At 43.2% G+C, this 26,708-nt stretch overlaps 1 protein-coding gene across 1 annotated transcript; it reads left to right on the forward strand.

Annotated features, from left to right (window-relative positions):
- Nucleotides 1–483: 483 nt before the first annotated feature.
- On the forward strand, nucleotides 484–22,722 carry npffr1l2 (neuropeptide FF receptor 1 like 2). Its single transcript, XM_076271344.1, has 3 exons — nucleotides 484–781; nucleotides 20,734–20,833; nucleotides 21,720–22,722. The coding sequence occupies exons 1-3, from the start codon at nucleotides 631–633 to the stop codon at nucleotides 22,720–22,722; spliced, it is 1,254 nt and encodes a 417-aa protein (XP_076127459.1). The 5' UTR covers nucleotides 484–630.
- The last annotated feature ends 3,986 nt before the right edge of the window (nucleotides 22,723–26,708 follow it).

Below are 26,708 nucleotides of genomic sequence, written 5' to 3' on the forward strand. Positions count from 1 at the left end.
AATAGGGAAACAGCTGACTGAGCTCTTAGTATTGGGAGCGAGGAGAGGCCTCAGGTCCGTGGTTGTGGTGGTCTGCCTTGCGAAGACAGTGTTAGTCAGGCCACTAAACAAGTGATGGGGGGCAATCACTAGATCAATATCAGCCATCATTTTTTCATCTCTTTCAGCCCTGTTGACATACAAACCTAACGGTGAACATGTATGCACACTCAAAAAGACTCATTTGTTGTCTGTATCTGCATGAGTCAAAGAAAAATAAATGCATGATTTGTTGCTTAAGATATATGAGCAAGCATTCATGTCTATTGTTGCAAGAGAAAAAAATGAGTATTTTTGAATGCTAATGACAATATATTTCCCTATATTATTCATAGGTAGTGTCATCTTTCTGCTCCACCTTGAAAAGCCCTCAAAGTTGCATACATGGATGTAGTTGAGTTGGAGATGGATGGCTGGTTAGGGCTTGATGTGCCCTTTCTGAATGTAAATATTTCCTGGAGTGGAAACTGTACCAATAACTCAACAAGCAACATCTCCGCCAACTCTGATCACCCATACCCATACTACCAGCACTCGTTCCCAGTGGCGGCCAGCCTGATCCTGGTCTATCTCTTCATCTTTCTGCTGTGTATGGTGGGGAATGGCCTGGTGTGCTTGATAGTGTTGAAGAACCGCCGCATGAGAACTGTTACAAACCTGTTCATCCTCAACCTCGCTGTCAGTGATCTACTCGTGGGAATCTTCTGCATACCCACCACCCTTGTGGACAACCTCATCACAGGTAACAGTATGCTAACAGATACAAAAAAGAATGAAACACTCACACAGCTGCGTGAAATGTAAGTACAACTGCAGCCGCTTGGGGGCAGTATAAGTCCGCTGTGGCGTTCCACGGTCAAACCGGACGGAGCGTTCGACAGCAAGGTCTGTGATTGGTAGTTTTTCTTTCGCCTTATAGAGTGGTGAAGTCCCGCCCCTTCTACTTCCGGTCCATGGGACCTATCTTTCAAAAAATTATGAACGGGAGTTAATGGAGAGATAATTATTTTTTGGTCCAGTTTGAATTGTGCCACAAATTTCACATATGATGTGTGTGAATTTAAAAGATAATTTTTCACGTCAAGAAAGTACTGTTGTTCGATAGACTTCAAAAGTTATGTTGGTTTTGTGCGAATCCACTCAGTGGACTACATCTCTTGTCTCGAACGATGTACGTCACCAACGTAATGAAACGATAAGAGCTGTTATGCTAGTTAACGGTTGCATCTTGCTGCCTGCTATGTCACTTAACAGTATGTAATGTACAGTCTATATGGACGAATACAGCTTACCTGATGTGTTTAATCCTCTGACTCATGGTATTTTCTTCGGCAAGGAAAGCCCAATTAAGACCTGTTGCTGGTATGCTTGTACAATCTAGTGTGGCTGTGAATGAGCTAACGTCACTAGCGCGACTGATGGGTTTGTAGTCGTTGGAATTACGATCTTTCACAATGTTGTAATTCAATAGTTACGAAACAAACTGCAAATGTCTTTACATGAAAAATTGTCTTTAAAATTTGGGTAATTCAAGGCACAAGTCAACCGGGACCAGAAAATAATTTATTTTTCGCCATAGACTGCCGTTCAATTTTTTTTGAAAGATAGGTCCCATGTAGGCAAACGGAAGGGGCGGGACTTCACCACTCTATTCACCTCGAACGTTCCACCGAGCCTGAGGGGTACACTTACCACTTCCGGGATTTCTCACAACGCGATTTTTTCACACTGCTGTGTTCCCCAATGCACTTCATCACAGAGGAAAAAATCAAACAGAGGACAAACGTTTCACCGTTTCCCCAAAGATCAGGGACTACGTCGACAATGGATAATAAACATCACAAGGGATCCTGGTCGTAATTTTAAGGTAAGTTTTATATGTCTGGTGCTGTAAAGCTGAGCCGTCTCCATAACTAGCTTGTATCGCTAGCAGCTAACTAGAACTAGCAAGTTTTAATAGATAGATTAAGGCAGAGAGACAGGTTGTTGAAATATACAGCCTAGTCCAAAATTAGTAGTAGCCTATGTTATTAAAATCTACCACCACAGATTCACTAGTATAAGCATATTCTGAGTGACCTTGTTAGCTTCTAGGCACAAGCTAACCTAGGGAATACGTCACATCAGTTTTCCTAGCTAGGAGGAGGATGTACAGGAGTCACATTGAGTCTGATCAATAAAATTATACATGTATAAATGCTTATATGATTACATTTTATTTGCTGATGCAGATAAACACATACACAAGTGTGCTCGGAGCATTTCCTCCCAGACTGCCTTGTGAAAAGCAAGACTGGCATGACCAAGTTGAAACAGGGAGCCGTGCCAACTGTGTTTGCATGGAGTTCTGTCAGACTAGAGAGGAGTGTTGTTTAGATGAATTTAGTTACTAGTTTGTAATGCATTTATTAACTGTGTAGTGACAGTATTTCTCTGTTGATGATTTCCAGTAATGTTTCCACGGATCTCGATGATCGACATGGTTTAATTGGTTACATTAATTGAGCATGAGTATCCTTGTAAAAGACCTAATGTGTCCATCAATATGTTTCTCTTATACTTCCAGTGAAGACACCCCCTCCGCACACAGACCATGAATATGCTGCACTGCCTCCCTCACTTCAAGATCAACTTGAGGAAGCCCGCAAGACCATCGGTGATCAAGAACTTTTCATTTTAGAGCTTCAACAAAAACAGTTTTTGATTTCAAATTTTCAAGGTGACGATAAACAGATTTCATTTTATACAGGGTTCCCAGATTATGATACATTTAAAGCTGTTTATGGCCTAGAAACCTACTGCAGAAAATATGGTGGGATCATTATTGTTGATCTTTATTAGGGATCGACCGATATGGATTTTTTAGTACCGATACCGATTTTTTTCCATCAGCCTTAGCCGATGACCGATACAGGCTGCCGATTTTCTTGAGCCGATATTTGGAGCCGATACTGCTTTTATTTTGCTCCCTCAATTTACATCATACAAATGACACATAATTACACAAATGATGATGATAACAAATGTTATAAGTCTCAATTTAAAAAAGGAACATTTATTAAACTTATGGATGGGTGCACTGGATATGGTTAACTGTGCAAAATGCTTTCATCAACATCTTACAACACAGCCTTGATGATGCATTGCTTGTTGACATATTATAAGACATATTATAATTCAAGTCATCACAAAATGTCCTTTGTCAACACATTTAAATAATTTAAGAAAACAATAAGCCTGAAAAGTAGCTATTGAAATAAAGTGCTTGATTTGTCATTTTAGACTGCATGGTTTCAATTTTTCTATGTCTATATTTTTCTAAAAAAAAGCTGCCAGATTTGTCATCCACAGAACATAAATCAGCAGAGGAAAATAACGTGGAAATAACGTGGTGTCAGATGTTTCTGTTCTAAACGGCATTGTTTGTCGGTGTTTTTAGCAGCCCCTGCAACATGCTAGTCCACTGTATCCTATAAGCTTTGTACATAATGTCAAACATAGTTTTGGATTCAGTGGCAGGATTTCTTGATTGTACAGTGCCTAGGGATGGGCAAAGCGAGGCTTTATGAAACACTGAAACGTTCGAAGCAATTGTGCCGAATTGTTCCGAAGCTTTAAAACAATTCCGACACCTCAGAGCTGTTTTTTGGAGATGTAGTCTTTAAAGTTTGTGGCTCGCTGTGTTACCTGTGTTCAGTCTTTGTCAAAAGCTAAGCAGCATGCCCTTGGTCAATTACTGGATGGGAGACCACATGAAGTCACAATAAAGAGAATCTTATTGCTGCCACTATGTGTTCTCTAAATCACTTTCTTCTTATAAAAACTCTCGATTTTTGACCATTCTGAGAGTTTAGTTGAAATTGTGTGGTTAATGGTGAAGTAAGAAAACATAAACAGATACGATCTGAAACAATACCTTACAAATCAAACGGGGATCAAACCACATTTGAGCAGCCTGGGCTACCGTGCAAAAAACAGCCTCACTAACCACTACACCATCATGGCTATTGCTTAAAAGGAAGCTACACTGTTAATTGAACGCGCGGGCACGCCTGCCGACGCCGGTGAAATGCACCGAAGGTTCACTTAACTTTGGTCACAAGTTTTTTTTTTTGCAAGGTGTTGCTCCTGGCAAGACTTGTTTATAAGACGTTGGTGATTAATTGATAGCTGTTTTTGGGACACGTTAAACTTTTATAATGAGCACATCTTTATAATGAGCACATACAGGGAGTAAAACGACTTCTTGCCGTTTTGGGACATTAAGATACGTTAAGCTTTTTCACGTTAAGGATTTATTTATATTTAGGCTACTTGCGCAAACCCTGGATACTTTTATTGCCACACACAATATTGGTGGTATTTGTTGTTACATTAGCTTCAGAAAGCACCGCTTCAGAAAGCTGCACTGATTGTGAAAGAAGGGGGTGGGGGAGGGGGGCTTAACGTGAAAAAGTTTAACGTAGCTTAATGTCCCAAAACGACAATTGTTCGTACAACAGCAACAATTGCTGGTGTACAGGCTATAATCATTTAGCTAAATCAATTATCCAGCTGTTTAAAAATTTTTTCGTGCTACATTCAAAGGCAAAAAGTGCTTTGATATATTTTTGGTTGTTGTTTTTGTCGACAAGCAGGCATGTTGCGGTTGCAATTTAAGTGAAATTTCTACAATATCCCAACCTATCCCACTCTGATATTTAGAGTTGTTTCGTTAAGATAAAATTCTTATTTAAATTTTGGGTTTGGCAAAGGACGTTTTTTGACTTTTTTTATTCATGCCCTTTACAACTATGCTTATCCGCCCTGGCAAATTTCAACCACAACATGATGATACTGCTTTTATTACACAACTGAGAAATAGGCGATTGGGCTCGTCCTTTACAGCAACAGCACAATATCCCTCCAACTCTAGCTGTACAAAATCCCTGCTTCTCCCATAAGGGACGCTGTTTCTTTAAGAGATTTTCCCTTTGCCACAAGGGTTGTGTGGGTGCGCATGTTCTTTCTTTTGGTGCGCAATCTGAAGCTGTAAAGACGTTACTGCTGGTCAAGCACATTATTGGAAACTTTGCACTTTATTTTCTGTCCTGTTGTGCGTTGTTACTGACAATGTAAGTGATGTTTACTATAGTTTGTTGACACTGTTAATCTCTTTGGTTATACCTTTATGTCAGACTGCCGTTTAGTAAGTGTAAATGTCTGGAAACATATTAGCATAATTGCCGCGAATGTGTGGAATGTTGCAAATGTAGTATGTCAATTATATTGTGATGAGCACATAGTATTGATGCTATAATTGCACAATTAGCATGTTACGTTTTTTTATATTCATGAAACTTAACTGTTTGCACTTTGTATTTGTAATGGCCTTTGGTCATTACATATGGCAGACTGTTACAATGTATAGCCATGTCAGTCACGTTGTTCCAGCCTATTCCACGTGCTACTTTATACTGCCACACATGCTACTTTATACAGCCACGTGGTAGTGTAATTATTACTGATGGTGAACCTGTTAAGTATATAAATGTCTATTTAGCAATGCTTGATTTCACAGTTAGAGTATGATGCTGATTGTATTCTGTATTTATTATTTTCTAGACACCACAACTTTACATAACATAACACAACTTAATCCAAGTCATCATTATTTAAATGGAAATATTCCAGTAATATACTTTGGAGTGTGGAATAAATAATCAATAACATCTCCCTGGAAGATCTGCATTCTTTCTGACCGAAGAATTAGGCCAGCCATTACAACCCGCAACATATCTCATAGTTCCCTAAAAAATTGGTCCTTCCGAGCCAGAGAGTACATCTGCTGCGTCATGGATCCTTCCAGAGATGTCCAGGATGGAGCATATCTGCCTGATCCTCATCCCGTACGGAGTCGGCACCCCCCAGCCTACTTACAGAACTATGTGCTCAGCCATCCACATCAGTCCATTTTCATTCCCTCCACTGGTAATGTGACCTCATCTGAAAGAATAGTATCACATGCAAGTCATGAACCTAGCACCAGTTACGTCTCATCTGCACCTTCTAGAGCTACAAGCAGAGACCTTGGACAACTGGACCATCTAGAAGAATGATGGAGAAGCTTAAGCATTGAGCTGAGAGAGCTCCAGGTAGTAATGGAGGATGCTAGAAGAATGTGAGTTTTTCCCAAGAGTATCCAAGGTCAACTTCTCTCAACCAGCAGTATAGCAGTAGCCTGTCACATATTCCCTTTGCACGATCATCAGTGGCTACTATCCATTCACCACAGAGAACTCCTCTCGACCCTTCATCAGCTTCACAGCCCTCATGGACTGAGCCACCTAGTCATACCTATATGCGGGAACTGACCAATCCATTTACGTCTTCTGCAGCCGATCAGTTAACGCCACTGGTGCTGCAACCAATGCAGCCAGTATCTGTTGGGGATCATCACCAACCCTTAGCTACTGCTGCAATGTGGACGGAGCCTCATCTGACGCCGGGACAGTTTATGCTTCAGACCACAGGAGAGCCAGGGAGTGTTCCCTCTTCACCGCACTCACATTCAACGCCAGTGCACTCTCCGCTTCTGCAGCTGCCACCACCTGCTCAGCCACCACCTGTGCAGCCACCACCTGCTCAGCCTCCGCCTGTGCAGCCACCGCCTGCTCAGCCACCACCTGTGCAGCCACCGCCTGTGCAGCCTCCGCCTGTGCAGCCTCCACCTGTGCAGCCACTGTTGGGGCCACAGTATCCTTCACTTCACAGGCCAGAGATGCTCAAGGATTTGAAGATTTCAGCACAGCTGTCAACTCACTAGTTGGTATGCTAAATTCCACAGACGGGCCTTCCAGATATGAGCTTCAATGTGGCACCTTGCTTAGCAAACTCCCTGTGAACTACAAAGACTCCTTTGTGGAACACTGTCTGAGACGAGGTATCATCACAAGTGGGTCGAGTAGAACATACACTCTGGTGGATTTAGCTACATGGTTGGAAACTAAATCACAAGCTCTCCAGATATCTCGTCGCGCCTCAGAAGGGATACAAGGGGGAGCTGAACGCGGTGTATCCAAGTCTGCAAAACATTCAAAGGGAAAGGAGAATACTCCACATACATCAAAGCCCACTCAGCCTTCTGCAAATACCTCTTCTGCATCACCATCAAAGAAACGTGAACGATTCAAGCCTTTCTGTCCATATTGTAAGAATCAGGAGCATTATCTAAATGGCTGTTCGGACTTCACTAAATTGAACACCTCCCAGAAGGCAGACTGGATTAAACAACAGAACAGGTGCTGGAGGTGTGGTAGAGGTCACAAGCCTGACAGTTGCACTTTAAAGAAACCCTGCTCCATATGTGGAGAACAACATCTGCTCACTCTGCATGAGGTAGCAACCACACCACGACCGAGTGTGCTGACTGTCAGTACTGCATCTACTGTCGTTTACATGGACCAGGCCAGTCACTCACGCCGAGTGATGCTCAAAGTAGTCCCTGTCCGTTTACGTCATGGAAGGACTCTGGACACTCACGCCCTGCTTGACGATGGATCCGAAAGGACTATCATATTGCTGCTGTGAAACATCTTGGCCTTAAAGGGGAGCATGAATGACTTACTCTGAGAACAGTCAGACAGGATATTGTCCAATTACAAGGTGCATTTGTTACACTGCAGATATCTGCCATAACAAACCTTGGTGTCAGACACAAACTCCAGAGAGCATTCACTTCTGCAGAGCTGGACCTCGCAGAGCAATCTTGCCCAGTTGACGTTCTCAAGAGAAAGTACCATTACCTGCGGGATGTTCCACTTAAAGCCTTCAGCAAAACAAAACCCATGATTCTAATCAGGTCAGACAACCCACATCTGATCACAGCCATATGTCCAATCCGCATGGGTTCACCTGGCAGTCCTATTGCTGTATGCACTCAGTTAGGATGGGCCATCCAAGGGCCTGCAACCTTCCTCCAACAGCCCTGCCGACAAAATTCCTGCCTACATATCTCCTTTCTATCCCCAGCTCAAGAGCTACGGTATAATGTGGAGAAATTATGGCAGCTCGACACTCTCCCACATCACCGTGGGAAGGAGATGACACACTCTAAGCAGGATAATGCAGCACTTGCTTTGCTGGAGAAGGATTCAGTGTGGATCAATGTGGATGGTGTAGAGAGATACGCTACACCTCTTCTCTGGAAGAAAGACAACCCTATTCTTCAAGCACCATCTTCTGCTGTAATGGGTCTCCTACGAGGTACTGAGCGACGGTTGTCAAGTAATCCAGAGCAGGCCTCCATCTACACCAAAGAAATACACAAACTGGAGGAAGCTGGATATGCTGTGAGAATAACCAGTGAGGATGCTGAGAATTCCCTCAGCCTTTCTTGCGCTTCCTGTGGCGAGACATGGAACGAGACCGGAACCCAGACATATGAGTGGCGTGTGTTACCATTCAGGACTACATGTAGTCCCTGCTGCGCAACTTATGCAGTCCTAAGGCACGTCAGAGACCATGCAAAGGGCAATGAAGATGTGATGGGAATCAGTCTTAAGCGCCTTCTATGTGGACAACTGTTTCCAGTCTCTGCCATGTCCTCAGCAGGCCAAAGCACTCATCGACAAATGAGAGCTCTATTTGCCAAAGGTGGATTTGATGTCAGGCAGTGGGCCAGCAACATCCCTGATGTAGTTTCACATCTCCCCTCTGAGGCCAGGTCAGAGGCCTGTGAACTTTGGTTCTCAGCCAACAAAACAGAGCCCTAAGAGTCCACTCTCGGTCTTCGTTGGCACTGCCTTTCTGATGAGCTGGGTTACAAACATAGGCTCATCTCCAGTGCAGAGCCCACCATGAGGACAGTGTATCGTGTACTTGCCAGCCAGTAAGATCCCTTGGGTTTTATAATTCCATATACCACCAGGGCTAAAGTACTGGTTTAGGCGCTGTGGCAGACTGAGCATCAGTGGGATGAGCCCATTCAAGATGACTTACTTCCAATATGGCAGGCATGGGAATCAGAGCTGATCGACTTCAAAATGTCACCATTCTCAGGCGTTACACTCCATTCAACATCACAAATGAAGAAGTGGAGTTGCACGTATTCAGTGATGCGTCAGAGAAGGTATTAGAAATTCATGTCTCCTTCATCATGGCTCGATCACGGGTTGCACCCAAGAGGCAGTTATCAATCCCGCGTCTGGAATTATGTGCAGCGCTGAGTGGTGCCCAACTTGCCAAAGTTCTGAATGTAGAGCTCACACTACCTATCAAACGCTGCATCATGTGGTCAGATTCCACCAGCGTATTGAAGTGGATCCAGTCTGAATCTCAGCAATACAAAGTGTTTGTGGGAACCCGTGTTGCTGAAATACAAGAGCTGGTGGGAGCTGATAACTGGAAGTATGTTGATTCCAAGAATAATCCAGCGGACAACATAACCCGGGGACTGAGTTTGGTCCAGCTTGCACAGCCCAATCGCTGGCGAAACGGCCCTCCTTTCCTTCAGTATCCGCTTGAGCATTGGCCAGTTTGTCCCTCCATAGTCGTGGATGATGCTGCAGAGCTTCGACAGGGTATCTTCTGTGGCACGGTTCCCACCATTGATGCATAATTTCCTGACCTGAGATCCTGTGAATCGTGGGGTGACCTTTTACTTACCACTCATCAGGCCCTCCATGGGGCGGCCTCCCAATCTATGACGGCGTCTGAACGGATTGAAGCTGGCCCTTCTGAAGAGAGCACAAATTGAGAGCTTCCCTGAGGAGGTGATGGCACTCAAAGCTGGCAAGGTCATACAAGCTAGCAGCAGACTGAGTTTACTTTCACCTGCATTGGACGAAGTTCTTGGACTCATAAGAGTTGGTGGTAGGCTTTGTAAGGCTGAAGAGCTAGATGAAGACACTCTTCATCCTATTCTCCTCTCCCCTGATCACATTGTTACCCGTCTCTTGATCCAAGACTACAACAAATGCCTCCTTCACCCCGGTCCTGAAAGGGTCTTTGCTGAGGTCAGGAGGTCACATTGGATACTGAGAGGACGTCAGGCCATCCGAAAGCATCAGCGACAGTGTGCTGAATGTTGTGAGTGGCGCAAAAGGCCTGTGGTACCTCAGATGGCTGATTTACCAGCTGCTCGGCTCCGTCTGAATCAGCCCCCTTCCTGGTCCACAGGAGTCGACTGTTTTGGCCCTTACAATGTAAAAATAGGCAGAAGACAGGAAAAAAGGTGGGGAATCATATTCAAGTGCCTTACCACAAGGTGTATCCATCTGGATCTCCTTTGCCACATGGATAAAGATTCTTTCCTCCTTGCCCTTCGAAGATTTGTGGCTAGGTGAGGGAAACCCTTTGAGCTCATCTGCGATCAGGGCACTAATTTCCGTGGAGGGGACAGAGAACTCAAAGAGGCCCTGGCTCAACTTGAACCTTACCTCAAAAAACAGCTTGCTGGACAGAGTATCTCCTTCAGATACAATCCTTCCCATGCACCACACTTTGGAGGGGCATGGGAAAGGGAGATAAAATCTGCCAAGGCTGCCCTTCAAGTTGTACTGAGAGACCAGCCGATGCCAGAGGAGGTTCTTGCTACAGTTTTAGTGGAGGTTCAAGGAATATTAAAGGAACACGCCACCCAATGTCAGTAGTAATATATGTTCTTACCTTAACTTTCACGAGTTGAGTCATACCTCTCCCGTGTCGGTACGTGCACTCAAACGCTCTGGTGCGCGGCTGGACTGTGTTAGCATGTTGCTATGCTAGCGGGCTTTGCCGTAACTAACCGTATAAGTAATCAAAAACATCCACGTTTTCCCGACTTAAATACAGTTGCTCGAGTAGTTGATAGAAATGTCTACGGCCACGCAACATGAAACGTGGCGATTTTCCAAGCGAATAAACAAGAGAACTACAATGTGTGGCGCAATAGCACTTGGGAGTACTTCGACCTAGCGTAGTAGTATTGTTAACACCTAATTGTAGATCCTATCCACCACAGAGTTTAGAATTCATGCTGGATCGACCCTCAGCCTCTCCCTCCCCTCTGAGCGAGAGAGAGGCACACACACTAGAGATGCGCTGATGGGCTATTATTTCAACCACAACTGCATAGCAAAACTTATCATCCATCAGCCATCCATCAGCACCAAAGTTTTTTGACCAATTTTCAAAACCGCACCCGCCCACCATCCGCTGGTTGTTTTAATGTAGGCTATATGGGTGATGCAGCGCTGCTGACGTGAGGCTAGAAAGCCCTTGCCTGTTCTAGAAAGACTGATCCAATGCAGCAAATATATTAAAAGGCTAAAGTCGTACATTGGCTATGTTGTAGCCTATCCCCAGAATATCAGCATCAGTCTCTGTCTCGCAAAACAGTCTCCAAATAAAACGCACATCGGCCTGTTGCCTATTCTGCCAGCTTGTGACAATATATCGTCCAAAATGCTTGATTGCATTGCATTCTCCACATTTTTAGCTAAATTTTCATGTACCACATCAGCATTTTTGTTCAGTGAATCTTTTGTAAATTGCTTTACAATTACCGTCGGGCCTATAGGCCTATTGCCTGGCTTGCCTCAGCTTCGGTCACGTCCTTTTACAATTTTATCATTGTAATAAAAAACAATTTTTGCCACATAATTTCAACATGCTCCTGGCCTACTAATTAATGCCTATTGTACTTTATTTTTTGCAAAAAGAAAGAAATCCTTGATAAAATAACAAGTCATTCACATTATAGGCTACTTTACACACTGTTATGTCAGGGTGACTGACAAGCCTGTTCTGAAGACTCCCATTCATTTTGACTGCACGGGAAGAGAGCGCGTCTTTTTCAGTCAGACAGCGCAATTCATTTTATAGCAGGCCGATCGGACAAACTATATGACGCCTCGATATTAAAGAAACTCTGACTCCATTCATTCTGAAAGTCCACCGCACAACAGTGCAACGTGCATGTTCACATTTTTAGTAACAACCGCCAAACTTGCTTGCTTGCCTTACACATCTAAGTTTTCCGACTATTTTTCTTACCTTCTTTTTCTGCTGTGGATGTTATTGAGTTTGTAGAAGTTTTAGCTCTTACGTTCTGAACATCTCGCACTGCCATCGCCTGATGTCATTTCTGAGTCATATCACTCTCTGTCTCTCTTTTAAATGCCTATTCCCTGAATTGTAGGCTACAATTATGTGTTTTATATATAGGCTAATATCGAAACAAAATAACCCAGGCAGTCTCATCTAGGATATAACACAGGTTGAAGTCAACGTCAAGTTGGTTCTGTTTAGGGAGGTGAATGTGTGTAAACATCTGTAGATGACTCAGAAATGACATCGGAAGACAAGGAGTGAATAGTGGCAAGAGGCAAGCCGAAGGCTGCTGACAAGGGCCCGACACTATTGTAAAGCAATTTACAAAAGATTCACTGAACAAAAATGCTGATGTGGTAGGCCTACATGAAAATTTAGCTAAAAATGTGGAGAATGCAATGCAATCAAGCATTTTGGACGATATATTGTCACAAGCTGGCAGAATAGGCAACAGGCCGATGTGCGTTTTATTTGGAGACTGTTTTGCGAGACAGAGACAGAGAGAGTTTGCTGCTGATATTCTGGGGATAGGCTACAACATAGCCAATGTACGACTTTAGCCTTTTAATATATTTGCTGCATTGGATCAGTCTTTCTAGAACAGGCAAGGGCTTTTTAGCCTCACGTCAGCAGCGCTGCATCACCCATATAGCCTACATTAAAACAACCAGCGGATGGTGGGCGGGTGCGGTTTTGAAAATTGGTCAAAAAACTTTGGTGCTGATGGATGGCTGATGGATGATAAGTTTTGCTATGCAGTTGTGGTTGAAATAATAGCCCATCAGCGCATCTCTAGTGTGTGTGCCTCTCTCTCGCTCAGAGGGGAGGGAGAGGCTGAGGGTCGATCCAGCATGGATTCTAAACTCTGTGGTGGATAGGATCTACAATTAGGTGTTAACAATACTACTACGCTAGGTCGAAGAACTCCCAAGTGCTATTGCGCCACACATTGTAGTTCTCCTGTTTATTCGCTTGGAAAATCGCCACGTTTCATGTTGCGTGGTCGTTGACATTTCTATCAACTACTCGAGCAACTGTATTTAAGTCAGGAAAACGTGGATGTTTTTGATTACTTCTACGGTTAGTTACGGCAAAGCCCGCTAGCATAGCAACATGCTAACACAGTCCAGCCGCGCACCAGAGCGTTTGAGTGCACGTACCGACACGGGAGAGGTATGACTCAACTCGTGAAAGTTAAGGTAAGAACATATATTACTACTGATATTGGGTGGCGTGTTCCTTTAAGTTCAAAGCCACTTGGATATGTATTGTCGGCTGTAGCAGACCCAGACCCAGTCACTCCTAATCTGCTTTTGATGGGGCGGCGTGATGCCTCACTGCCACAGGCCTTGTATGGCCCTGATGCTCTGCTGGGACGAAGACGCTACCGACACAGCCAGGTCATTGCTGACCACTTCTGGAGCCAGTTCATCCGAAGATACCTACCCAACCTTCAACTAAGGCAGAAATGGAAGGGCTCTACAGGGGACCTCTCTGTCGGACAGGTAGTCCTTGTGATAGACTATCAACTTCCTCGGGCCTTGTGGCCTGTTGGATGGGTGAGTAAGGTTATCATAAGTGATGATGGGAAGATCCGGACTTCTGAAGTGGACATCAATGGCAACACATATCTACGTCCAGTTGCCAAACTGATTGAACTGCCTGAAATGCCCAATGAGGTAACTGGTGTAACCTAAATACCAATGCGCAGGGACTTTATGCTGTTCACAAATTTAGCTAGTAAATTTGGGGGCGGCTGTACAAAATCCCTGCTCTTCCCAAAAGGGACGCTGTTCCTTTAAGAGATTTTCCCTTTGCCACAAGGGTTGTGTGTGTGCGCATGTTCTTTCTTTTGGTGCGCAATCCGAAGCTGTAGAGACGTTACTGCTGGTCAAGCACATTATTGTAAACTTTGCACTTTATTTTCTGTCCTGTTGTGCGTTGCTGACAATGTATAGTTTGTTGACACTGTTAATCTCTTTGGTTATACCTTTATATGTCAGACTGCCGTTTAGTAAGTGTAAATGTCTGGAAAAATATTAGCATAATTGCCGTGAATGTGTGGAATGTTGCAAATTTAGTTTGTCATTTATATCCTGATTAGCACATAGTATTGATGCTATAATTGCACAATTAGCATGTTACGGTTTTGTATATTCATGTAACTTAACTGTTTGCACTTTGTATTTGTAATGGACTTTGGTAATTACGAATGGCAGACTGTTACAATGTATAGCCATGTCATCAACGTGCTACTTTATACTGCCACACATGCTACTTTATACAGCCACGTGGTAGTATTCTGTATTTATTATTTTTTAGAAACCACAACTTCACATAACATAACACAACTTAATCCAAGTCATCATTATTTAAATGGAAATATTCCAGTAACATACTTTGGAGTGTGGAATAAATTATCAATAACATCTCCCTGGAAGATCTGCATTCTTTCTGACCGAAGAATTGGGCCAGCTGTTGTACAACCCGCAACATATCTCATAGTTTCCTACACTAGCCTCGCCCGCCACTTGTTGCCTTCATATTTTTCCTTTCAAATGTGTGATATCACTCAAGTCTTGCTTTAGTTAATTGGCAAGTTACTACCAGAAGCCAAAAATCTGACTCTCTCACTAACTCAAAAATGCCGTCATGTAGGCTACTTTCTAAATATTTAACAATCGGAAGCAGCTGCAATTGTAACAGGACATTTTGAAAGAGACCTTTATGGAAGCGCTGCTGCCCAGCTCGCGCACCCTCCTTCACAATGTTGAATGGTGACACGCACTCAACTTGCAAAACATTGAACTGCTTTGAGTGAAGTGCGCTTGCGAGTTGCGTTCCTTCTGTAATTAATTATACTAGATGCTTTTCTTCACACTGAAAACAGTGGCAGTCCTAGCTTGTAGCCTATAGCCTAATATTCTTTTGGAATCAATTCGTGGTTTGATTGACATCAGACTAGTCAGTTAGTTGTGCATAGGCCTGTCGCGATATTCAATAAATCAATTAATCGCATGATAATTAAAATTAGCTCGATAATTTTTCTGGCTGCGATAAATGCCATTTGCTTGTTTGTTTTCCTCGTCTCTCTCTCTCCCTCTCTCGGGTCCTTAGAGTAACGATGAGTGAACCCTCATGTCAGTCACTTGTCAGTCGCATGGTGTGTGGGGAGGCGGGACTACTGGCGTAGCCTACCACAGAGTGCAGCTAAAGAGCCGCGTGAGAAGTATACCGGTAGGCACTAGGCAGAGAGAAAGCTAGTTGCGAGTTCCAGTAGGCTACACCTAATAAAGACAAAAAAGATGGAATTGGTTTCTAAGCCAAACGCGACAGCTGCAGTGTGGGAGCATTTCGGATTTAAACCGAATGCCTGTGGTGAATCACTGAACGTGTGCGAGTCGGTGTGTCGCATTTGTTGGAAAACAGTCGCAATTAAAAGCGGCAACACAACAAACATGCATATGCATCTAAAACACAATCATCCGCTGCAGTTTTCCCAGTTGGGGAAAAAAAACACAACAAGTGGGCCGTCTTCCTCTTCCCGAGGAAAATTCTCAGAATGACAATATTATCGCTTATCGCAATAATTTCTGAGACAATTTATCGTCCAGCAAAATTTGTTATCGTGACAGGCCTAGTTGTGCACTGTTTCCAACTCAGTTGTAAGGTAACAAACAGCCTACTCCGATGAATTCTATTTTTTGCCAATATTCTTGTCGCCCTCCCAGAATTCTGAATATCTTTGCTCGCACACTGTAGGAACTGTAACGTGATTAATGACACGTTACACCCAACTCTTCTCAGCTACGAGTAGCCTAGAGAAAGAATCTCCCGTGTGTAAGTACACTCCAAGTTGGCCTACTCCATAAACTGCATGACAGTAGGCTTTTTCTTTTTATCTATAAAATGACCACATGCGTTTGTTCAACTTTATGAAGCAGAATTACTCAGGCTATTTGCACACATTTTGTTTGCGCAAGAAAGAGAAAATACAGTGCACGCGATTTTGGGCTGCACTTTGAAACTCGTTCCGGCGCCCCTGCCTTGTTGCCTTTATGATTTCTTTATAACTTTCTTATACTAAATAGGAAATGCAAACAATGACATGCCCAACCCTGGAACTGACTGACTCTCTGTCTTGTGTGTGCGCGCGCTCTAAGCAGCCTACGTTTCAAATTATGGTAGCCTAACGTTCAAGTTAGATCTGCTGCATGGAGGAGAGTGAGAAGAAACCCGTGTCCTGCTTTTATATTTGATAAATAGGTCCATCTCACTCCAATGCATGATCCGAATGATGGTTTCATATTTGTTATTCAACTTTGCAAAATACATTCGGGGCTACACTCGAAACATTCGGGGGTTAAAGCCCCAGCAAAATCGGCTGGCGACGCCCCTGATATAAGATATATAAACTCACGCTATTGTATTATCATATATGTTTGGTAATGGCCCAACTGTCTCTGATTGTTCTACTGACTTGGAAACTGGATGCGTCATGGAAGTAGTAAGTCAAGTCGCATCAAAAATTGTAGTGGCAGAACTCCCAAGAGCCACCTGGTGGTTGTTTGGGTCAATTGCATTTTGTGTCATTTCTGCCGAGAGTTCTGCCGAAAATGGGTGCGTGATTCATGCAGGAAACCGTCCAAACTTAACTGATACCCACTGTAGTTAAGTTTACACTGGCATTTGTGAATTGAGTATCACATTGTGCTCATAGACAATGGTTTACCTGAGCCCATACAATGATTTTCATTACCGAAACAGGTTAGTTTTAATGCATACACACTAGCTCCTTTTTTTTCTTGTTTATTAGGCTACAGTAACACCAGAGGTTACTTTTTTGAAACGTGTTGCTGCTATCCAGGGGCGATTCTAGACCTAGAGCTTTGCCAATCAGATTTCAAAAATAATTCAGTGGAAATGCATGGATTCAGTTGCTTCCAGTATAGCAGCAACTGGAATCCATGCATTTCCACAGAATTACTTTTGGAATCTGATCCCTTATCATACCTGTTCGTTCGTATTCGTCGCTCGACTTATCGTGACTAAATTCAAGATGGCGTCGAACGGTAAAATTCCTTAAGGTACTGTCTGTATAAATCGTCTTGTAAATAAACTACCAGTGCTTTTTCAAAGTTCTCCATGTCTCGTTTTAAATGTCAAGGCCCTCGGAAGTCTACCAATGAAGTATGGAGCTACTTTGAGCCTCGTAAATGGTGTAAAACAGTGATTTATTTGCATGGCTAGGCCGATGCCCGAGGCACCACAACGAAACACTGCACTGTAGCATTGGCTAACTAGTGCCAGATTTCTGAGTGCAGGGGACAAGCCGAGGTGAGCTATGAGACATACGTTCACACTCGGTATCATGTTTCATCACACTTTAGGTCAAAATCACACCGGAATTGTCCTTTAATGTCCAGTAACGTTAACGGCGTTGTAACGACAGGAAAAGTAATTAGTTAGATTACCCCGTTAGTGAAAAAATAACGTCGTTACCTAACGCCGTTCTTTTAAACGGCATTATTCCAAACACTGATCATTATTAATTGTCCCTTGTCCGCATGTGTGCATGCAGCCTACGCATGGTGTGAGTGTGTGTGTCAGGGAGAGAGCACAAGCTGGTAAACTGTTGCTAAATTTAGGCTACAAATTTGACGCTAAGCATTGAAAAACAGATGCTAATTATGATCAACTTGTCATATTTTCGGTCAAACAAGTTGTGAATTTGTTGTAACATTAAAATAGGGGACGACTTACTCTGCGCTCAAAGTGATGTGATGAGCTCTAGCGGTTTCCACTGTACAACGAAACACTCGGAAGAATCATGTGAACGATTTTCATTGGTTGTTGCGTTCAATCTTACCCAACTACAGAGGTGCTATTTCCTGATTAGCTATTATGGCCCCTTTCTTTTTTTCCTTGTTTGTTTTTTATTGGCTGGTAAGTGACAGGCTCCAGTCATGACTAAAGCAGCCACGGAGATGCGCTCATGAATGCCGTTTCCAGCGAGAGCAGCTAGAATTTTACTGGGGCACTGGAGACTTTTACTAAGGCACGTGCCCCAGTGAATAAGGTCTAGTGACGCCCCTGCCGGTATCAAATTCATAATTACCACATATTTTTCATGAAACAGTCATATATGTCATTTTCAACATTTGATATGTTGTTGGCATCCTTTTTGCAGCTAAATGAGTTTACGAAATTTTGCTACAAAATGTTTTTTATTCTGCGTGGCGGTCATTATTACCTGTCATTCTCATTCTCTTAACTTGGATTATCAAACTGTTAGTGGACAATTTACCATAAATAGCATATATTTACCATAAATGTACCATATTTGCATGAATGTTACCTTAATGCTGAGCCAACTCACGTCTATGAGAAACCCTAGCACTGGCACATTTTATTCAGTAACACTTTACTTGACGGGTGAGTTCATAACACATTCATAGCAGCGGTCATAAACTGCACATAAAGCATTCATGACTGTTTCATGAGACATGACTCAACATTCATACCAAACCTTTCATGAATGTGGAAGACGGAACGACAACAACTTGTCAAAATAAAAGTCCAACAATCGCAAAGCAGCATTGGCGTTTTGTTCCAAACCTTTTACCTGATCATGTCACATCTGAGTCAATGTATTTGTGTAACCTGGATACTATTAATTTAATCACTCCAGCCATTGTAAATATTTCATGAAATGTCTACATCAAATGTCACTTTACGAATACTTCACAACTTGTATAGTAATCACGAGTTTAACACTGGTAAACTAGCCTACATGTACATTCAGCTGACCTGTATTTGTGTAACCTGGAGCGGTTGGACATTCCCAGTAGCAAAAAATGATAAATCATCTGCAAAGGTTACATCATAAAACAAATACATTTTTATGAAACAAAAATTATTTGCTTTACCATGTTCTGTCTTTTTGGCACTGGAGTAGCCTGTTGACTCAGATGTGATGTAATCAGGTAAGAGGTTTGGAACAAAAACGCCAATGCTGCTTCGCGATGGACTTGTTGGACTTTTATTTTGACAAGTTGTTGTCATTCTGTCTTCCACATTCATGACAGGTTTGGTATAAATGTTGAGTCATGTCTCATGAAAAAGTCATGAATGTTTTATGTGCAGTTTATGACAGCTGCTATGAATGTGTTATGAACTCACCCGCCAAGTAAAGTGTAACCTTTTATTCTTGTTGGTTTACAGAGGTGTGGATGAAAAAGGGTTGCTGACCATTCAATGATGGGGCTGCAGGTGCTATTCAGAAATAAGAAATCTAACCACATTCAGCTCTGCCATGCCCAGCACTGTCATCTCACACTAAAATGATGGACTTGTGATCAAGCCCTTTGCCACCTGAATTTAGAAAGACAGCATGTGGAAATGAAGGGATGTACTGTAATGTCTACTCCTCAGAAAAACATAAGAAAGACAATCCAGAAGTGTCCAGCTAGCAGCTGCTTCACTTCTGCACAACTCTACCATACAGACCTGGGAAGCAGGTGAACTGAGACAGCCGGACACATATATTTGTATTTGACATAGGCCCTGTACTTGGTTCAGCATAAGAGGTGAGACCATTTTCTCAAACCCCCTGGACAGCTATAAAAAGGCTGACCCCACACATCAGTACGGGGGTAAACTGTGGCATTGTACTGAAAGCAGCAGGGTGGCTTGTTAGGGAAGAGCTTCAAAGGGATAAATGGCTGGCTTGTCATAGAGAATTCATTCTTATACTTCAGCATAAAGACAGAGATCCAACAGGAGAGTCAAAGCACTAAAAACTGCAATTACCAATGCACATAAGTAAGCTTGTGAGGCAAGACAAGTGTATTTAGCGCATTTCATTCTAATTGAATTAGGGTTCTTTGTATGGTAGTACATGTAGTTTAGTAGTTTCAAAAGTGAACAAATGTAGAATAACAAAACCTTATACAAGTCCAACAGGAACTAATATAAAGGGGAAAAGAGAATAAAGGCAAATTGAGATAGTTATGGTCAGGATTCAACTTGGCCCATGATTCTGGGTATGCATGGTGCTCATCACACTTTGGGAGAAAACAATGTCCTGCTAAATAAAAGTTTGGAAACAGAGAGAAATATCTTAACTCTAAACAGAGAATGGCCATTAGTGATTTTAGCTGTTTAGCCCAAAGGACAAGTGAAGGTCAAGGGAAGCATAGGAACTGCAGTTTTTTCACCCAGTGTACTTTTTAAGCGTTCTTTAAAGCAATGACCTTCATTTGTAAGACAAGAATGAGACTGAAATATGAGGCATATCTTTTGACTTATTGATAGAGGCCCAGTGATAAAACAATAGATCATCTCAATAACATCAAGCTATTATCACATTTTAGTCCACTAGAAATGGTTGTCATAACTCTCACCTGATCCATCATCAGGTTTTCTTCCAAGTTCTGGCATAACTGGCTACAGTGCCCATACCACATTCAGGTCCATGTGCTCAAGGGGACCCAGGTTTAAGTCCGACCCCAATCTCGATCCCACCCTGTCACTCTCTCCACTCTGATTAAAAAGCCCCAAAAGTATAAATATTAAAACAAAATGTCCAGTGATGTTTACATGGCTTCTTCTCTTCTCTAGGTTGGCCATTTTCCAACACAGTGTGCAAGATGAGTGGCCTGGTGCAAGGCATGTCAGTATCAGCATCAGTGTTTACCCTTGTGGCCATCGCTGTCGACAGGTTTGTGGAGATAGAGTTGAATCGATTAAAGGAACACTGTGTTTTTTTTACTTTAAAATAATGGCTTTAAAATCATTTGGATGATTTGGATGAATATGGAGAATGATTTGGATGAATATGGAGCATTATGGCATTCCTCTGACATTTCTGATGTGCGCCTGGAATGCCAGGTATTACTTTACATTGATTTTGAAATTGCCCCAGTGTTCAATGCACCACTGCATTGAATCATATGCTTTGCAAAGTTTTGTCCATCTTGAATTCACCCCTAGTATTTGACCTGAAAACAGCAAAGGATGCAATGGTTTGCAGCTGAGCTAGCTATTGTAGAACATACTGTACATTATAAGACAAAAAGATGCAGGTGTTTAGAAACGGCTGTAAGCCAAATTATGGACACTAAATTCAACTTTGACCATGCTGGGATGAAGATTTAGCACAACAGATGTTATGAAACACCTGCCTGCTACTTATGTTGTGCTGAGCGCTTCCCCAAGAGCTTTTACTTCAAAAAAATTTCATATATATATATTCATATATTGTTTAACACGTGTTCACAAATATGCATCATTTTAGAGTTAGAGGGCAATTCCATGGAAAATTGACTTTTTGTCACATCCATAACGCCAGTGAAATGCCTTGGCATTTGTATGATGTGAATGGTAACATTCATTTTTTGTGCATTTTTTCTCATGTACATTCTTCAGCCAAAAATAGCAAATGCTCAAATTTCATGTAATCATTCATATCATACCATACCATCACATTTTATTGGCGTTATGGATGTTACAAAAAACTTAATTTTCCATGGAATTGCCCTAGATGTATGTGCGGAGGAAGGAAATTGCCACTGATTTCTTTCCAATCTTCTCCAATCCCCCCTTAGGTTCCGATGTATTGTGTATCCTTTCCAGCCTAAACTAACTCTCCTTGTTGCCAAGGCAACTATAGGGATGATATGGGTCCTGGCCATAATGATAATCAGTCCGTCTGCAGTGATGCTGACTGTGGAGAGAATGGAGAACTACTACATGGTCCACAATGAAGACTACAACCACACATACCCCATGTACAGGTGTTTCGAGAACTGGCCCGACCCGGAAATGCAACAAATCTACACCATGGTACTGTTTGCTCACATTTACCTGGTGCCCCTCAGCCTGATCACCCTGATGTATGGCCGCATCGGGGTGAAGCTGTACACCACCACCGTGGCGTCGGCTGGGGAGCCTCACGAGACGCCGTCCCAGCCAGCAGCAGCACAGCCTCATGAGGCCACACGACCGCTGGTGTCCAACAAGAAGATCAGAGTCATCAAGATGCTGAGCATGGTGGCCCTGCTCTTCATGCTGTCGTGGCTCCCGCTGTGGACCTTGCTGCTTCTGATCGACTATGGTGACCTGAACAAGGACCAGCTGGAGCTCCTGACTGGCTACTTCTTCCCATACGCCCACTGGCTAGCGTTCTCCAACTCTAGCGTCAACCCGATCATCTACGGCTACTACAATGAGAACTTCAAGAGAGGCTTCCAGGGCATCTGCCAGACCTACTCCTGCTGCTGCGCCATACAGTTTGGGCTTAGGCCCCGAGAGAGCAGCGAAGGGGTTCAAGCCAACAGGGTATATGGCCTGAGGAACATCACAACCAACACTAACTTTGGGGCGAGAAACCGAGTGCACACTGATAAGGACCTGCAGGAGTTGGGGCACCTTGAGCTGGAACCAAGAAGGAAGCCCTGGAGACACGCTGACAACAGCGAGTCAGAGACAGTACAAGGGGACAGCTCAGGAGCCTGTGACATTAACAACAAAAAGGGTCCCCAGTCCCTTGAGAATGTGGAGATGATCAGCCCAAACGGTGCCAGAGTAAGTCAGGCCTGGGACCATTGACAGCTGAGGAAATGTGAAGAAGCATAATTGTGAGTTCACAGCAAAGGGAAGCACGTAACAGTATAACCATTATTTTGAAACATGAAACCACATCTATTCAAGAAATTGTCAGAGAAAAGAACACACTCAACTTGACTGTGAGCAGAAGTCATTGATTATCAGTTTAATAGCATGGCCTAATAGGATCCGGGCGAGTGACTGTCTACTGCGTCATATTTTTCATTCAAAATTGCAGTGCAACAGAAAGAAAATAGGAATGGGGCGTCCTACAAAAGTTCTCTCAAAATGTCGGGTTGCATCGTGCTGCTCGCATTGATGCAGTCAGGACACTCCAATTAAAAACAAGGCATTAAGTAATGGTTTTTCCAGGTTTGAGACTTGTTGTTTCACTATCATGTGCAAATATTGTGGAATATGACAGAAAAAATATATATAATCAACTCACTGAAAAGTTTCTGGCCTGGCCTGGTCTGAAGCACATGGTTTAAGTGCATTTAGGGCGTGTCCAGTTAACTTTTGCTAGTTTGACTGAGGAATAAGTGATGCCAGGTGTATGGTTCAAAAGGGTTCTTATGTTTCTTAATTAATCATGGGCATGTTTTTGGCTTAACATCCATTAAACAAATTGAGAGTGACATCTGATATTCCTTTTAAGAGCAAGGAGTGCAAAATCCCATACCATAATGGAACTTGGAGACAAGTGAGCGCATCTCTGCAGAATCTGCTTGCATGCACAACTGTCTATGCAGCAGCAGGATTCCAAAAAGAGTTTGTTTTGCTAAAACAGGTGCATGTGTGAAAAACAGAGCACACATTTCTGTACTCTCTTAGTTACTGAATTCATAGGCAACGACAAAGCAAAGTCTTACACCTAGTTTTTTTTCTTTCACAGTACCAGGGGTCTGACCAGGGGTTACAATCGGAAACATAGCCTGAAAAAAGCAACATTTACCCCGATAACATTTGAATGATGTTGCTAAGGTCTCGCAACATGGCGTTTACAAACGGAATTTCGGGAGGAGCATGACAGAATTTGCCACGCCTCCTTCTTCAATCAGTCAGGTTATTTATTCGCAGTCTACTTCTACCTGCTGAAGTTGCAGCATCGGCGTCACTCCGCTCGCAATGCGCATTTGGTCAAGCCAGGAGCCAAGTAGCCGGTCGAGCAGATTGGCTTCCCCAGCGCCTTCTCGAGCATCCGATCGCTTGCCTGTTTCTAATAAGAAGCCGCCGTGCGACACGAAGGAGGAGAGCTACTCAGTGGGCCATCTTTAGAGCAGAGTTGGATGCGCGTGGGATCGATTGCCCTCGTTCCGCAAGGAAAGCAGACCTGATTCGCCTTCTCCAACAATCAGTCTTCCATCTTTCCACTCCTAGTCGATCAACCGAGCACCAGCGCAGCAGCGCGGAGCTCCGTTCCTCCGGCGCATCCCCCTCTGTTCATGCAACATGTTTTTCAACTCAGCAAGTTATGGCAGCCCACGTGCAGCCCTCTACCTTGCCTTCCGCTACTGCGGCCTCTTTCACTTTTCCAGCTAATCAACCCTCCCCACTTTTCTCTTTGCCGACCCAGGGTGCTGCGCAACCTCCTCCCCCCTCCCCCGTAGCGACCGTGTCACTACCTTTTCCCTTTCCCCATCATCTCCCGCCGGCGCAAACCCTGTTCAAGTCCGCGTTTTTCCCCAGACAGGGGCCGCATCCCTGGTTCTCCCTCACCCCTCTTTCCCTGGATTGGTGCCACCACCCTATCCCGTTTCGGCATCTCATCTGAGACCATGTCTACATTAAATAGTAACAAAATATAATCTATGTGGGGATCACAAAATGTATTTAAGGTTAAGGGAGCATCGCTTTTACCCCAACTCAATGCCGGCATTGGCCGTAAGGCAGCTGATACACAGGAGCTGCTGCTCTGTCGCTCATTGCTAAGACGGCAAAGAAAGGAATTTTTCTCCTTTAAATGTCTGGGAGTTTTTTCGCCTTCCTCTGTGTTCAGAGAGTGCCAGCATATTAAAGCCCTTCCCTAGCTGACCAAGGGAGCACCTACACCAGCGTGTAGCTGCTCTGTTACTTCTCTAGCTGACCCTTGGAGCACCTGCACCAGGGTGTAGCTCTGCTCTGTTCCTCTGAATCCTCTCTAATAATTTGTTGCTGCTCACCACTTCTCTTGCCGTTAGCTACCGCGGTTAGCTACAGTATTTTAATTGCTTATATTGCTAAATTGGGGTGCATTAGATGCTGAATGTCACCACCGCGTGTTTTGGGCTGTCATTTTTAACATCTACTCTCTCCTGCAGCCCCATACAATTTTGGCTAATTAATTTTCCATCGCATGGATAGATCCCCTCTCCAGGCTACTGACGCTCTGTTACTTGCTTCTGGTTTCAAACGCAGCTCAACACTGTTCTAACGCAAGTCGGAATCCCAGCAGGCCATTACTCTACTCATTATTTTATGGTGCAGCCACCAACGCGGCAAATAAGGGCCTGTCCGATCAAGCTCTCAAACTCTCGTCCCGTGGTCCTCCGACGCCTATCACTCTTATCAGATCAAATGTCTCTGATCTGAGGAAATTAGCGCACCTCGCGCTCTCCCGTTGAATTTGTTCGTGTGGTCCTGGCTATAGGGTCCTTCATCTTTTACGCATTTTTTGGGGTGTATGGCGGAATCCTGCATGACTCCTGTTTGCGCAGTTGACTCCTGCATGATCCCACAAATCACTTCAGGACCCTGGCCAGAGACTTCGCCAAACATGCTTTTCTATTATGCTATTTTATCTGTTTGCAAATTACGGAATGTGAACTAGTGAATAGGCGGTTAGACTCCCTAACAATGCCCCCTCTACAATTTTTAGACCAAGTTTTTCTTGGTCAACTGAAATGAGTGTGAATTTCATACCAATACCCTTAAAATCAGCCTCTGTTGATATACAACTACTACACAAGCACCTATTCCAGGATTACTTAAGGGTTGTAACATTCACAGTGGTACTTTAACTTCAGCCTTATATGGATAATGCATTTAATGGAGCACACAACTCCCTCCCTGCTTGTTTAACACCACCTGACCAGTCAACTCTGTGTGCTGAGACAGAAGGACAGCAATGCCAGTATGATCTAAGGTCCTTCTGTCCACAGGGGAATCATTAGAGAACACTACCAACAAAGACATTGTAAAGGTGTTTTTATATTTAGCATTTGGTGATGCTAGTCAGTGGTATGAGTGTATGTTTAATGAAATAAAAAAAACACATGAATGTACAAATATGTAAAACAGTATGAGAAACAAAAGCTTTGTCAACAAGAAGTTCTTCAGAACATTCCATTGTGGAAATGACTGTAACTGTTCACTATGACGATGATTGTGTATTAGTGTAACTTCCATAGAAGATTGTATGACTGTAACCTGTAAATGCTTTCTTATCTAGATGTGAGTGCCATTGTCTGTGAGTATGTCATCAGAGTCAAGTTGTCAACATTGTCAACTCTACTTTGAATTCTTAAAATATCAAAACTGAAACCTGCCATCAAAGAGTTGCTTTATAATGCACTTTATTTCTGTCCAACAGTAACACCAAAAGGTCCTCGGGCAATCTCAGACTCCTTGTCTCATCACTTCAGTGCTTTAGCTACACAACTGCATGTCAACTTTAATGCTACACAGTAAAGTACGTTATATATGGGTGAATCAGATTTGTTTGAAGGATTTTAACCAAAATGTCAAAGCAAATTTAGGGGGATTTAGTGGAACTTAGTGCAACATTTATATCCAAAGTAATAGGGACCCATGGTGTTAAATTCTCAAACTCTATTATCAAAAAGTTTCTTGGCAGCAACACACTGTTCTTTAGAGCAGTTGTGTAGCACTCAAGGACAATGTTGTATTCAAGTGACAAACTCATGCAAAATAAATTAAATTAATTGTTGTATTGACCTGCAGTAGCTGCATCCCTGGTTTAGTGAATTAAATGTAGTCAATTCTCTTTA

Source organism: Alosa pseudoharengus, unplaced genomic scaffold, assembly GCF_046254945.1.
Source record: "Alosa pseudoharengus isolate Yale_2024_CS ecotype anadromous, Long Island Sound unplaced genomic scaffold, YU_APseudo_1.1 YU_APseudo_1.1_scf_6, whole genome shotgun sequence".
Lineage (NCBI taxonomy): Eukaryota > Metazoa > Chordata > Actinopteri > Clupeiformes > Clupeidae > Alosa > Alosa pseudoharengus.

What these genes read in the sequence shown, in the direction of transcription:
- npffr1l2 (XM_076271344.1), top strand. Translation starts at nt 631, where the DNA reads ATGGTGGGGAATGGCCTGGTGTGCTTGATAGTGTTGAAGAACCGCCGC. An exon ending in TGTGGACAACCTCATCACAG is followed by an intron (nt 782 to 20,733) that starts GTAACAGTATGC and finishes TCTCTTCTCTAG; the next exon opens with GTTGGCCATTTTCCAACACA. An exon ending in GTGGCCATCGCTGTCGACAG is followed by an intron (nt 20,834 to 21,719) that starts GTTTGTGGAGAT and finishes ATCCCCCCTTAG; the next exon opens with GTTCCGATGTATTGTGTATC.